We start from the raw sequence: 15,231 nt of genomic DNA, 5'->3' as shown, positions 1-15,231 counted from the left end.
TATATATATATATATATATATATTACACCATCATTTAGCGTCCGTTTTCTATACTGACATGGGTTAGGCGATTTGACTGAAACTGGTAAACTGGAGAGCTGTACCAGGCCTTTCTGTTTTGGCCTGGTTTCTATGACTTGATGCCCTTCCTAATGCCAACCACTCCAAGAGTGTAGTGGGTGCCTTTTATGTGTCACAGGCACTGGTACCTTATACATGTTGCTGGCATGGGTGCTTTTTATGTGTTGCTGGTACTGTCCATGACTACAATTTCACTTCGTTTGACAAGTCTTCTCAAGCACAGCAAATTGCTAAAGATCTCGATCATCTTTCATTGCTTCCGTAAGACCCAACATTCAAAGATCATGCTTCACCACCTTGTCCCTGTCTTCTTCAGTTTACTTCTTCCATAGGTCCCCTCCACAGTTAAAGATTGGCACTTCTTCATGCAGCTGTTCTCATCCATATGCATCACATGACCATATCAGCGCAGTCTTCTCTCTTACACACCACATACCTCTCTTACATACCTCTTATGCCCAATTTTTATCTTAATATGGATACACTCTGTTGTACATGCACACTGACATTGCACATCCAGCAAAGCATGCTAGCTTCATTTCTTTCAAGCCTTCGCAAGTTCTCTGTAGTCATAGCTCATGTTTCACTGCCATGTAGCATAGCTGTTCATATGCAGGCATCATACAATCTGCTTTCACTTTGAGAGAGAGGCCCTTTGTTACCACCAAAGGTAGAAGCTCTCTGAATTTTGCCTAGTCTTATTCTAGTAGCTATGCTCTCAGAGCATTTGCCTCTACTACTGACTTGGTCACCCATATAATGGAAACTATCAACTACTAAGTGTCCCCACTGGCATTTGATGGAGTCTATTTTCTGTACATTTCTAGTGTTTATTGTACTTATACATCTACCACACACAAAGACTACTTTGTCTGTTAACCTTCCTTTGATATTACTCCACTTCTTATGCATCCATAGCTTTCACCAGGTACACCTTATGAAGTTTCTACTTACACCTTTTCTACATATCAAGCAAGGCAATCTCCCTGAAGGGATCTGTGAGTTGTCTGTTTTCCTACTTACTAAATTAACTCTAAGGCACTTTGATTCCAAACCTTGCTTCCACACCTGGAATTTCTTCTCTAGTTCTGGTAGTGATTCAGCTATAAGAACAAGGTCATCAGCATGGAGGAACTCCTAAGAGCAGCCCAAGTTAAAATTCCTGTTATTGCCTGAAGGATTATAATGAACAAGAGGGGGCTGAGGACTGATCCTTGGTGAACTTCTACTTATATACTGAATTCATTACTATACTTGTTGCCAACTCTCACCTTACTGACAGCATCCCTGTACATGGCTTTTACAACTTTCACCAACCACTCATCTATCCCAAGTTTCTGCACTGACCATCAAGTAAAGGAGCAGAGAACCCTGTCAATGGCATTCTCCATGTCAACAAAAGCCAAGTACAGAGGCTTATTTTTGATGGGGCAACTGCAACTTTCAACATCTAAAAAGAAGCTTCTAATGTACGTTTGCCAACAGACATAACAGTTGTCTTTGCATTTAATTTACCATCATTCATGTTACACCTGCTGTTCAACTGGAAGTGGGTGCTATACAAGCATTAGTACAAGAAATGTTAATATAGATACAAGTAAATACATTAAAAAAAATGCAAACTGATTAATTATTGTCACCTAAGCACTACTGATGCTATTTTCCTAGTACGGCAACTGCAGGAGAAATACCTAGCCAAAGATAAACCTCTATGTTTGGCTTTTGTGGACTAGGAGGAAGCCTTTGACAGGGTCCCTCGATCCCTTATCTGGTGGGTGATGCGGAAGTGGGGATTGATGAATGGTTAATAAGGGCTGTACAGGCCCTATACAGAGATGCCATCAGTAGGGTTAGGATTGGAAATGAGTATAGTGAAGAATTCTGGGTAGAAGTAGGGGTCCACCAAGGATCAGCCCTCAGCCCCCATTTATTCATCATAGTCCTCCTGGCAATAACAGAGGAATTTAAGACAGGTTGCCCCTGGGACCTCCTCTATGCTGATGGTCTGGCCCACATAGCAGAATCACTACCAGAACTAGAGAAGAAATTTCAGGTTTTGAAGCAAGGTTTAGAATCGAAGGGCCTTAGAGTCAATGTTGCAAAGACCAAAGTTCTAGTAAGTAGGAAGGCAAACACATCACAAACCCCTTCAAGTGGGTGGTCCTGCTCGATCTGTAGAAAAGGTATAGGTAGAAATTCCATAAGATGTACCCAGTGTAAGCTATGGACACATAAGAGGTGCAGCAACATCAAAGGAAGATTAACTGGGAAGATAGCTTTCACGTGCAACAGATGCACAGGGGCAATAAACACCACAGATACTCAGAAAACAGATTCCATCACATGCCAGGGGAAGAAACTAGAAGTAGTTGATAGCTTCCACTACCTAGGTGACCAAGTCTGAAGTGGGGGTGGATGCTCAGAGAGTGTTACCACTTTGCCTGGGCAAAGTTCAGAAAGCTTCTACCCTTACTGGTGATAAAGGGCCTCTTGCTCAGAGTGAAAAGTAGATTGCATGATGCATGTGTGCGAACTGCCATGCTTCACAGCAGTGAAACACGGGCCGTGACTGCTGAAGACATGTGTCGGCTCGAAAGAAATGAAGCTAGCATGATCCACTGGATGTGTAATGTCAGTGTGCACACACAACAGAATGTAAGTGCCCTGAGAGAAATGTTGGACATAAGAAGCATCGGATGTTGCATGCAAGAGAGATGTTTGCGCTGGTATGGTCATGTACTACAGACAGACAAGGAGAATTGTGTGAAGAAGTGCCACTCCCAAACAGTGGAAGGAATCCAGGGTAGAGGGAGACCCAGGAAGCCATGGGATGAGGTGGTGAAGCATGACCTTTGAATGTTGGGCCTCACAGAGGCAATGACAAAAGACCGAGACCTCTGGAGGTACACTGCGACTGAGAAGACCCGGAGTCCACAGCTGTAACCTATACCGTGTCACAATAACCTGCCCACTCAAAAGTACCTTGAATTGTAGGGCAACATACTGTACTTGAGAACTTTTGAGTCAAGTACATGAACATCAGCAATATCAAAATCAAATCAAATGGAAATTGTAGTTGTGAACCCCGTGCCAGTAGCACGTAAAACGCACCATCCAAACGTGGCTGATGCCAGTGCCACCTTGACTGGCTTCAGTGCTGGTGGCATGTAAAAAGCACCATCCGATCGTGGTCGATGCCAGCTCCTCTGGCCCCTTGTGCCAGTGGCACGTAAAAATCACACGCTACACTCTCAGAGTGATTGGCATTAGGAAGGGCATCCAGCTGTAGAAACACTGCCAGACCAGATTGGGGCCTGGTGCAGCCTCCAGGCTTCTCAGACCTCAGTTGAACCATCCAACCCATGCCAGCATGGAAAACGAACGTTAAACGATGATGATGATGATGATGACCTCCGTTGGAGACAGGTGCATATACCAGCATTAGTACAAATACAATTAAATAAATAAGATAAGGGTAGTTAATTCATTATATATAGTTAATTAGATAATTAAATATCTGAGCAATAAAACTAAGTACTGCATGGTCACGTTTAGTTTTATTTTCTTTGGAGCAAAGTAACAAACTACAGTGTTTGTATTGCAGCAATGTGGGTGACACTACTGGAGCGGGGAGCAGGGTTGCTGGGAGAGGTTTTGGTATGGGTAGTGAGGACGGGAAAGGGCAGCGGTCATCGCGGATAAGGAAACATTGAAATGACTTTGGGCCCATGGCAATAATGAAGAGAGAGGCGACTTAGATGAATTTACATGGTGACAAAAGGAGAGACAGAGCAAGCAATAAATGAAATTAAATTAAGACAGGTTAGAGTTAGCAGGGTAGAATGTGTGGATGAAAACGAGGGAACAAACAAAACCAACTTATCTGTACATAGCTTGGGCATACATGAATGATAGCCCGGGTAAATCCTTAGAGACAGACCAATGGTCAGAGAACTCACTTTTATATTGAAGTGGCTGGAAGGAGGCAAGATACCAGATGTGAAAGCCATGTTGGTATCTTAGAACATAGAATACAGAGAATACAGTAGAATATGCAACAGCTTGGGCTACAAGCCAACTTTAATGAGACAGAGTAGATAGAATATGTAATATTATGCGCATGCACACACACACATGTTGTTATCAAACAGTGTGAACGAGTGCTCAACACTGCATTGATAGATAAATATTCTTTATTCATGGGTTAACCAGACAACCATTGGTTTCATGTTGCAAAAAATCTCTCTCAACATGAAACCAATAATAGCCTGGTTAACCCATGAAATAGCACCAGAAGCAGTATTAATACCAAAAGGTAATATTTATCCCCACTTAAAAGTGGATGTTGTATTATAACACAAAATACTGTGTTATTTACTGTGAGAGAACCACTCATGGACTTGTGGTGAACATGAGCATTCATTTATATAATGCTAGTGAGAGATAATTGTCCACTATTGCTGCTGAGACTGCCATATATATTGATTTTAAGCATAGAAAGTGTTGTGTGTTATCTGTCATCCTAAACAAGACTTCTAAACTCACTGCCAGCTAGATGGCTTCTCACATTCCTCCTTCCTGCTGCTAACTCCCTTTTTTGTTGTAAAACTCCTGCATATGTGACCTTGGTTTATTTGGCCTTTCTAGGGTTTTTTTTTAAGCTTCTCTTCTTTTGGAATTTATTATTTCGTGATATATATATATATATATATATATATATATATATATATATATATATATATATATATATATATATATGAACTGAAGTGTTTGTATATTTTTAAGCATTTTATTACTATTGTATAAAAAGTGTGGTGTGTTATTGTCTTAAGCAAGACTTTTTATATTAACCCACTACTGGTTAGATGGCTTCTCACCTCACCCACCTCCTGTTGCTAGCTTCCTTTTTCATTGTAAAAATTCTTGCATATGAGACTTTGATTCATTCAGTCATTCATTTGCTTACTGCTAAGTACAAAATATTTAACTTAAGATGATTGTTGCTGATTTTTCTATCCTTTTCTTAAATATGTAATTTAACATATCTGCTTGCAAAAACCCTGCCAATCCATCTTCTTAATCACTCATTCATCATGATCATTTAACATCCATGTTCCCTGCTAGTATGGGTGGGACAGTACCACAAAAGCTTGCCAGGCCAAAGCCTGCACCAGACTTCTGTGACTGTTTTGGCAGGATTTTTACAGCTGGATGCCCTTCCGAACACCATCTAGGGCCATTTTTTAGCCTTTCTTTTGTTCCAGATTGCAACACAGTGTGTTAGAGAAAATGATGATGTTGTAGAAGAGAAGTATTTTTGATTGGTTGATGGTACACATGCACTTAGTGACTCTGAATGGAAAGAGACATGGAAGTGTCACTATGAAAGGCTGCTAAATGTGAAAAATGCATTGGAAAAGAGAGTCTTCCTAATGTGGACCCAACAGAGGGACCAACTATCTGAGTCAACAACTGCATGTTAGATAAAGGAATTAAGGATATGAAGATAGGTAAAGCCTCTGGCCCATCAGGAAGTACCACTCTGATGCTTAAAGTATCTTGCAGAGTGGAATATGGCCTAGTCCCCCATAAAATTGTCCAGGAAGAGGTCATACCTAATGACTTGTGTAGCAGCATCATAGTTTAATGTTAGAAAGGTAAAGGAAATTTCTTAGACAGAGTAATTGCAGATATATCAAATTTCTGGACCAGTGCATGAAAAGTTGCAGAAAGACTCATAGCTCAACTAAATGGATTAATGTCCTAGCTACACTGGCGAAAAAAGAAAAAGCAATAAAAACAGGATGGTAATGACTGAAATGCTTTTTAATCAAAAGTTTGCTTAATCAAAGCTGACAGTAGGCTAAACAACTACAACCATTAAAGTGTTGGGAAGGGATGAAAACGTTGGAAGGTTCTGCACAAGCTATATCCAGTAACAAATAATAATTTCTTTTTACTCTTTGCTAATTACATATTGCCAGTTTTTTGAAGTTCAGTTATCTTTTACATTCTAGCCAAAGGAAGTGAAAATGAAGATGATGAAAGTGATAAGGAGTAAGTTTTACTATAATTGACTAATCTTTCATCTCTGTATATTGCTAATGTCGTGGAGGCGCAATGGCCCAGTGGTTAGGGCAGCGGAATCGCGGTTTCGATTCCCAGACTGGGCATTGTGAGTGTTTATTGAGCGAAAACACCTAAAGCTCCTCGAGGCTCCGGCAGGGGATGATGGCGAACCCTGCTGTACTCTTTCACCACAACTTTCTCTCACTCTTACTTCCTATTTCTGTTGTGCCTGTAATTCAAAGGGTCAGCCTTGTCACACTGTGTCACGCTGAATATCCCCGAGAACTACGTTAAAGGTACGCGTGTCTGTGGAGTGCTCAGCCACTTGCACGTTAATTTCACAAGCAGGCTGTGCCGTTGATCGGATCAACTGGAACCCTCGACGTTGTAAGCGACGGAATGCCAACAATTGCTAATGTCATAAGAAACCAATTTAATTATCTTAACCAAGAACACAAGATATCAAAATGATTCTGACTGTATATGCATGCACACACTTGCACATACATACACTTGTTTGCATGTATTTCTTTTGTGTTTGTGTGTGCATGTGTGTGTGTACACACACATACACACACTCTCTTCTATCTTGCAGGACTGGTGAGAAACTCATTGCTGATATTTTTGGCTCGAGTGATGAAGATGAAGAGTTTGAGGTATTACTTTATGTCACTAGTAATTTAGATCTATATTGAGTGTGATGCCACATTATAGTAACTTATGATCATTGAATGTTAATGATCTTAAATGACTTTTGAATATATTTTAATTGTTGGGTGCTTAAAAGTTTATATTAGTGAGAATAAATGTTTTTAATTTGGGCTTATTGGTACAAACATGTATTCTAAATGAATAATGTTTCTATGATTTGATGGAGAGGATTGAGGTTTGAGTTAAAATATATGGCAATTTCTTATATAGCAGACAAATCTAAGTTTTGTTCATTGATAGTTTTTCAACAATTTTACTGTTCAGAAATACTCTCAGGTCGTTTTCAAAGGGAAAGTTATGTTTAAAAAATTGTCTGCAATAAGTAGATCACTTTGGCCTGTTTGTTTAATTTCCATTGACATTTTAATTTTTTTTTACTCTGAATTGAGAAATATCAGGTCTAGATTTAGCTACTTCGAAGCTAAGAATAGCTTTGCTTAAGAATAGTTGTTTTTCATTAGTATGGATTTATTTTAGAGTGAGGGTGTTATAATTTACTTTAGAGTGAGGGTGGTTGATAACTCTGGAGCAAGATTTGGCAGGCATAGGCTTGGCCTGGGAGCAAGCTTTGGATGGGCTTGCAACCATGCTCTATGGAGATCTTGTTGCCCAGTGCTCCATGGTAAGCAAGAGGAGCTAAGACTAAGAGGCGTATGCACACACAAACTGAATCCGTGTTGCAAAACATGATGGCCTAAAGAAATTGATAATACTCTTCTTTATTAGAGTGTTTTTAAAATGAACGTCTTTTAAAGACAGGCTTCAAAAAGAGCTGTGAGAAAAGCAAAATTAACTGATGTGGATATAAACAGAGAATATTGATTTTCATAACTGAAAAATAAGTGATAGGAAAAAAATGTGCTGAATGTGTTCATTGCACAAGAGAAAAGCTGCTGAAGGGATCAACTTAAGTGCCATTGTATAAAGGGAGCTTTGGACACTTTCATGATAAGAATATAGCATAAATATATTTTATTGTATTGTAGTTTGACAGAAATGCAAATATTATAAATTCTTTGAATTTGAACACAAATAATGTGCAGAAATGGAAATATATAATAATTTTCAGTATGTGCATTTCTGTATTCATCTGTGTCTCACCTATTAATATGTATTTTTTACTGGACACATTTTGTTAAGTAAATCTACATAGTAAAATGTGTTAGAGTACAATGCCAATAGTATATTGACTTGTAAAAGGATTTTATACTTGCTTTTCAATGACAAAAAAAGAATAAAATCCTGTGCTGATTATACCTGCAATTTGACTAATTCATATTTATTCACCTGTTCTTGAAAAGTGGTGTAATTGTTAGAGGTTGACATATGGGTCATTGTTCAATAATTTTAGCAGCAAAACAGCTGTTAAAACACAGTGGTTCAATTTTAGTGTTTGTCTATGAAGTCATTGCTTCCACACCTGTTTGATTATTTCCACCTGTCCATTGATGTCAAATTTAAGAAACAAACAAAAGAAAGGTAAAAATTCATAATTGTAAATCATTGGTATTTAAACACCTGCTGACAAAATTTCAAATCTGCATGTAAAAAAATCAACAAAGTTACAAACAAATATTGTTGATACTCCTCTAATGAATGATGACTTTTGTTTGCAGTCATGCTCATGTCAAACCAAGTGCAATACACACTTACTCACTCATCTTTCCCATGTATTATGGGCATTCATACAGTTTCTGTCTACTAAATTACACTCACAACTTATTGGTCAACCCAAGATTATAGAAGAGGGTACTTAGTCTAAGATGTTACACAGTGAAATCCAACCTGAAAGTTCTTAACCTTATACACACGCATTTATTTTAAAAGAAACACTAAGTAGTTTTTGTCTTCAATTGTACCTTTTCTTTTACATACTGAAAATAAACTACATAATGTATTTGCAGTAAAGATTGTTATAAAAGAAACGATGTTTTTCTTACTGAAAAGCATTTTTCATAATTAATAAAGCCGTCATAAATTTTGATGACACTTGTGCACTGGTTTTTAATTATACACAATATATTGTAATCAGGGATTTCTGTCATCTGAACTATAGTGAAGACTACTGAGTTAACTCCATGATCCTGATTAGAATTATTTCACATTTGTTTTAATTCCTTTGAAAATTGCATTAATCAGAGTTTGCCATTACATCTGAAGTCATCAGAATTAATTTCACATCAATAAATATCTCATGTGTGTTAGATATCATTTTAAAACATTTTCTATTTCTTTTTGAAATACAATTTTATTTGTATTCATCTCTTGTTCACAAGGGTTTTGGTGAGGCTGATGTAGAAGCTGTTCCCAAGAGGAAGGAAAAGAAAGCTGATAATGATGATGATGGTAATGATGATGATGATGACGATGACGATGATGATCAACAAAAGACTGATTTGAATGATGACAATAATGAAGTTCTTCCTCTGGTATCAGATGATGAAAATGAAGAAATTGTTCGAGATTCACAAAGAGAGTAAGTATTTATTTAAAAAATAAAGTGAAAAGCCTTAATTTTCAGGCATTGATATTATTGGTACGAGGAAGTGCAATTTTAATGCTGTGTACTGATATCACACTAGAGAGATGGCTGGCTTAAATTAATGCAATGTTTCTTGACCTGAGCGTGTCTCAGAATTTTCAGATTTATAAAAATCACATGAAATAATTATCAACATTTTTTTTTTACTTCCACTTTGGATACGGGCATGGATTGAATAGGTGGTTACCAAGGTCTTAATTTGTTCTTACTTCAAGTTACTTCTTACAACCCTCCTAGTTTTGGTCAAGGGACCAAAATTAGGAAGACAGTACCTCTCCCTTATCTCACTTGTAATACATTCTTTTAGAATGGCTTTGGTGGTTGGATGCCCTTTGTAACATCAACCACTTTACAGCCTGTAGTGGTGCATTTTATCATGAAACCAGCCGTGTCTTTGACATAATAGGACTAAAGAATCCTCTCAACTCTATTCTGTCTTTGCTTTACAGGATGTACCAGGTACATTTTGTTGAAACACTGGCACTAGATAGATTGCCTTGAACCTTGCAAGACAAAAAGGGGGTCCTTGCTGCTGTAGTTCTCCATTTGCTCAGGGCAACAGAACTAAGAGAGTGGGCAGGAGAGAGGGTGATAGTAAAAACTGAAATAGGATGAAAAGGAGAAAGAAGAGAGTTTATGAAATGAGGAATAGAATGATTGAAGTAATAGTGTGGAAGGGGAGGTAGAAATAGGAGACAGTGCTAGAGGAATGATGAAGAGAGACAAAGGCATGGTATAATGAGAGCCAGTGATGCCATAATAAGGTAGCAGCAATAATAGCAGCTACATATTTACAGGTGTGAGAAAGTGCAAGTGTCAGAAATGTTAGGAATGTGTAATGGATGTCAATAATAAGTCATCTAGGAGAGAGGAAGTGGCAGCTACCTGTATAGAAGAGGTAGTAATGTTATCTTATAAGAAAGAGCATATGTGATGGATGTCGAATAATAGGGTGGTTTGAGGAAGAGGGAGGGATTCTGAGTAGCACAAAAGGGGTAGTGCAGAGTATACTGATAGATCCAATGCAAAACCTCATTATTCAGGTGTTATTATGAGAGAAAAACACATTAGTGGTAGTTGCTTGTTTGCTAGTGAGAGAGAGAGAGAGAGAGAGAGTGGGCAAGTGATGGATAGACATAGAAATGGTTGGCAGTAAGAAACTGTATTTGGTGTTATGGTGCAATATTTTGGAGAGAGGTGTGAGAGTATTGAATGGGAAGCATACAGAAACTTTGTAGGTGACAATGTAAGTTAGAGACCTGACTGCATATACCCCAGCTTCCACCAGTTCCTCCATTTAACATGTTTTGCCACCTCTTTTGTGAGATACATCTTGAGTCCTAATTTTCCCTTCAGTCTCTTCTTCCAGAGGTGCTATTTACTGTGAGTACAAGACTCTTTCATTTACAGCTGTCATTTTCTATGCACATCAAATGCCCAAATCAGTACAATTTTTTTCTTGCAGTGCTACATTTGATTACTCATATATCCAGCTTTACACAATAATGATAAAATTAAAATAATATCTAAGAGTTATAATGAAGAAGATTAAAGTATATAACTAGAGGTATTATGATTGAAGAAGTGTTTGAAAAGTGAGAGAATTTCTAAAATACCTGGTGAAAAACGGATCTCTAAGCTCATAATAATGTTGAAAGATATGCAAAACATTATTTTAACTATTTCTCAGCCACTTCGCTTCCCTCTTTGATCATTGCATATCTCTGATATAATTGTCTTCAGATGTCATAAGATGTCATAATGCTTTTTTTTAGCTCCAGATTTAATAACATTACACCAAGAGAAGATAAGCAATACCAGTCTATATTGGCTAACATTTTCAGATTGGTATTTCCAGTTGCATGCAATGCCATAAAGTAGTTGCCATGAATATGAATTCACTTGTCATGATCTGTTAGTAAATTAGCATGATGTCTTCATTATTGGTGCACTAACAGAAGGTTAACTCTAAAAATGGTACTCCTTGCACAAATTAATTGTATGATTAGTGAACATATAATCCATCAACTTAATTCTGTTAAGTCAGCAGGGAATGTTTTATGATACTGAATTAAATTAAAGTGCTGTCAAGCTGTTTTTGACAACATTTTCAATTTAATCCAGTATTGTAAAACATTCCCCACTGACTTAATAGAATTAAATTGCTGGATTATTGTTCACTAATTGTAAAATTAATTTGTGCAAGAAGCACCATGGCCAATAATGAAGTGCCCAATAATGAAGACCTCATGCTAATTTATTAACAGATCATGACAAGTGAATCTATATTCAAGGCAACTACTTTATGGCATTACATGCAACTGGAAATACCAATCTGAAATATCACAATATGCCTTTTAAAGGTGTACTGTGATATTAAGGCGCTAAAACCATACATGGTAGACTTAAGGGCACAAATGAAAAACTAGGCACTGATAGAATGATTTCTTATTAGGTATATTAATATAAATGTGCGGATACACACAATTTATCTGTTTCCAACTATATTCCTTCTTACCAATGCAAGCATGAAAAAATTAAAATGATGATGATGATGGTGGTGGTAGCAACCTAATGTTTGACAATGTGTTGGAAAAGAAGTGTTAGTAGAATTGAGAGAGTCATAGTCATTCTCTCTCAAAAATAGACAGACATTCAGTGTTTATATCAAGGTTTAAATTTTGAGGAGATTCAATTTTTGATTCTTGAGGACTTTCATAAAGGTAAAGATATATAAAAATAAATATATTTGCAGCTTAGTGATCAGGAATAATTGCATGATCCTTGGCGGTAGACAGATTATTGATACATTATTATATAGTATACATCGACATTTTTAGTATATTCTCTTATTATATGTCATATTTGTTCTTACTTAAATGCATATATCAACTTTTAGTTCATTAAAAATTTTAAAACTCTTCCTCTTACTCTTTGACCAGGGATTTTGTATCTGATTTCGATATCATGCTAGAAAAGAAGAAAGCTGAACGACAAGGGAATCGTCGCAGGCGGAAAGATATTGACATCATTAATGATAATGATGACCTTATTGCTGATATGGTACAGAAAATGAAGTTAGCTGCTGAGGTACAGTTTGATTTTTGTCATATTCTCATTTTTCTTTCTCTGGTGTCTGATTGTCTGTCTTTCTGCCTGTAGGATCCTCCACTTCTTGCTTTATTGATATCTTTTATAGAGAAGCTCATCATTTATCTTTCATAAATTAAAGTCAATTTCACAACTTAAAAATAACGCAAGGTTTTGTGTTAAATATGACAGTAAACATGCAGGCCAATTTCTGTATAATGACTAATTTGTTTGAAAAAGAATTTCAACATTTAAATAAAATTTAGTAAATATAATTTGATGATACTCAATTTCAGTGCACTTCCATTGCAATATTCTAAACAAAAGAATGTTTGGAAATATTTTCAAATAAAATAGGTTTTATTTCATTTTATTGTATTTTTATTTATCTAAGATAATTTGTGACTTATGTTTTTGAGTTACTAATCCCACTCCTCCATGGTTTTGAATTTAGACCTCATTACTGCCATTATACTGTTCTAACCAAGGCACAAAACTGTTAACCTTAATTTGCCTTGCTAATAGTAGACTTCACTCCTATTCTGTGGTTCTGTGGCAGGAAGCATATGAACTGTAAAAATAACTCTTCAAGCAATATTCAAATATCTAAATGTGAAAAACCATCCTTTCATTCTTGGTGCCCTGGAAATCTATTACTTGCAAAGTTTTCTTCATAAGCCTAGCATAAAAAGAACACTCTGTTTTTATCCTATGAGGATTAGTTATGAGGGAAGTAGCAGATCTTATTAACTGGTGTGTGATAAAGTAAATTAAAAAATCCACTCTTGAATAGCATGACAGTAAATACAGAAAAAAAATTGTGAAATGCATGAAACCAGTCTCATCATTGTATTATGTAAAAGTCAGCTGAATGAAGCTCTCTTCAAAGTATTCACTGTTGCCAGAAAGTCCATTTTGTCTTTTGTGTTGTGTACGAAGTAATTGCACTCTTTAAAGTATTGACTACTACTAGAAAATACTGGGACAAGATGTAAAGGAAATAAAATGGAATGTTTCTATCAAGAATGAAACTGGCTGATTTGGATAACTGATAGCTTACTGCTTTTATGGTAACAATGCATGTAGAATGCACATGTTAATCTTTTCAACTAAAATAATTTTTGGCTTTCCTTTTAGGAAGATAGAGAGTTAAACCAATCAAAAAAAGCTGCTACAAAGAAACTTAAATACCTTCCGTTTGTTTATTCTCAACTTAAAAAGTAAGTTTGTTTTTTTTTCTTTTTGTTACTGACAGCTGATATTTAGAGATGCTTCAATTCAGTCAGACTCTTTGAAGATAAAGAACCTTATTACAAATTCTTCTTTATAGATAAGAGTTCTGGGATGTGTGATGTAGGTATATTTCAAGTGAGTAGGTGCAGTAACTGAAATAGCCATATTAGCCTAAGTAATTAGTATTTCTGCTTATGTCTGCCAGTAAGATAAGTAAATGACTAAAAGATCATTGAGCAAGTTATTTGAAAATTGATGGCAGTGATATCATTTTAGCAATGATGGTTGTTGTATAAAATGTGGTTTAAGGTCTGATAGTTTTATGTCTTCTGTTAAATGAAGTCAGGGTAGATATCAATAAACATATGCAAAGGCAAGTTAGAGTTGACTGCACTGAAACATTTATTACTGTTGCTAAAATTATATACAGCAAACTGGTAGGACATTAATAATTGTCAATACATTGTATAGATGTATAGGTTCCAATGTTCATAAAAATGGAAGATAGAAGGTTAGAAAAATTTGAAGCAAAGCATCAAAAATTCTTGTTACAGTTCTGTTTAAAATGTTGGTAAGACACTAAACATAGCGTCAAGGATTCTGGTTACAATTCTGTTCAAGCTGAAGCTGCATAAGGAAATCAAACTGCACTTGCATCAAAGATCCAAAATTGCTCATAGCAGTTCAAGGTGATGTAGTTGAAAGTGCAGAATCTGTAAGCGTCGTGTTTGTAGTTGGAGTAAACTCTTGTTATGTAGATGAATTAATAAATGTTTGTTTAATGTGATCAATACTCACAGTTTGTTGTTTGCCATTTAACATCTAATACCATAAATTTAGATTTTACTTTAAGAAGTTGGTAAGGACCACTGTTAGAAGCTTGAAGAGGTTGTTTAACAAGATTGTTGTAAATAAAAACATGAGTCCATGAACATATATCAGGAAGCACAAAAGACTTGATAGACTGTGCTTTAGTAACTAAAGGAGGTAATTCTTTTATGTAATTCCATAAACGATGTATGTAATCAACCAGATCAGAAATTTGTTCAGGAGTTGAAGTTATGATCATCTGGCTAAATAAACAGAATGGGGCACTGTAGAGGAGTTCTGCCAGAGAAAAGTCTAGGTCTTCCTTAACAACAGACCAAAGACCTAAGAGAACAGCCGGTAATGCTTCCAACCATTTGTCTGAATGGGGATGAACACGTAAAGCAGATTTTATCTGACAATGAAATCTCTCTATCATCTCATTAGCCATGGAGTGATAAGCAGTGGTACAGATTTGTTGCGGACCTAGTAATTTTGAGAGCTCTGCAAAAATATTTGATTTGAACTGTTGACCACAATCAGTAGTGACAATAACTCTGAACTGCGAGATCCATCCAGCCTTTGCGATTGTAAGAGCTGAGATATCCTTGATAAGAATGGCTTCAGGCCATCCTGAAAAATGATCAATGCAGGTCAACAAATATAGATAATCTTGTGCTGGTGGCAAAGGACCAATT

The 15,231-nt window shown here is 36.5% G+C and overlaps 1 protein-coding gene across 2 annotated transcripts in view; it reads left to right on the top strand.

Moving 5' to 3' along the window:
* The window catches only part of LOC106878624 (protein IWS1 homolog), an 863,399-nt gene that overhangs the window by 807,029 nt on the left and 41,139 nt on the right, over positions 1-15,231 (top strand). For both annotated transcript variants that reach the window (XM_052971184.1, XM_052971183.1), the window contains exons 16-20: positions 6,099-6,138; positions 6,746-6,806; positions 9,138-9,337; positions 12,346-12,493; positions 13,631-13,713. In XM_052971184.1, the coding sequence (XP_052827144.1) occupies positions 6,099-6,138; positions 6,746-6,806; positions 9,138-9,337; positions 12,346-12,493; positions 13,631-13,713 (532 nt within the window). The remainder of the gene's footprint in view (positions 1-6,098; positions 6,139-6,745; positions 6,807-9,137; positions 9,338-12,345; positions 12,494-13,630; positions 13,714-15,231) is intronic.

Source organism: Octopus bimaculoides, chromosome 10, assembly GCF_001194135.2.
Source record: "Octopus bimaculoides isolate UCB-OBI-ISO-001 chromosome 10, ASM119413v2, whole genome shotgun sequence".
NCBI classification, from domain to species: Eukaryota; Metazoa; Mollusca; class Cephalopoda; order Octopoda; family Octopodidae; genus Octopus; species Octopus bimaculoides.
This window is presented reverse-complemented; position numbering and strand designations above follow the sequence as displayed.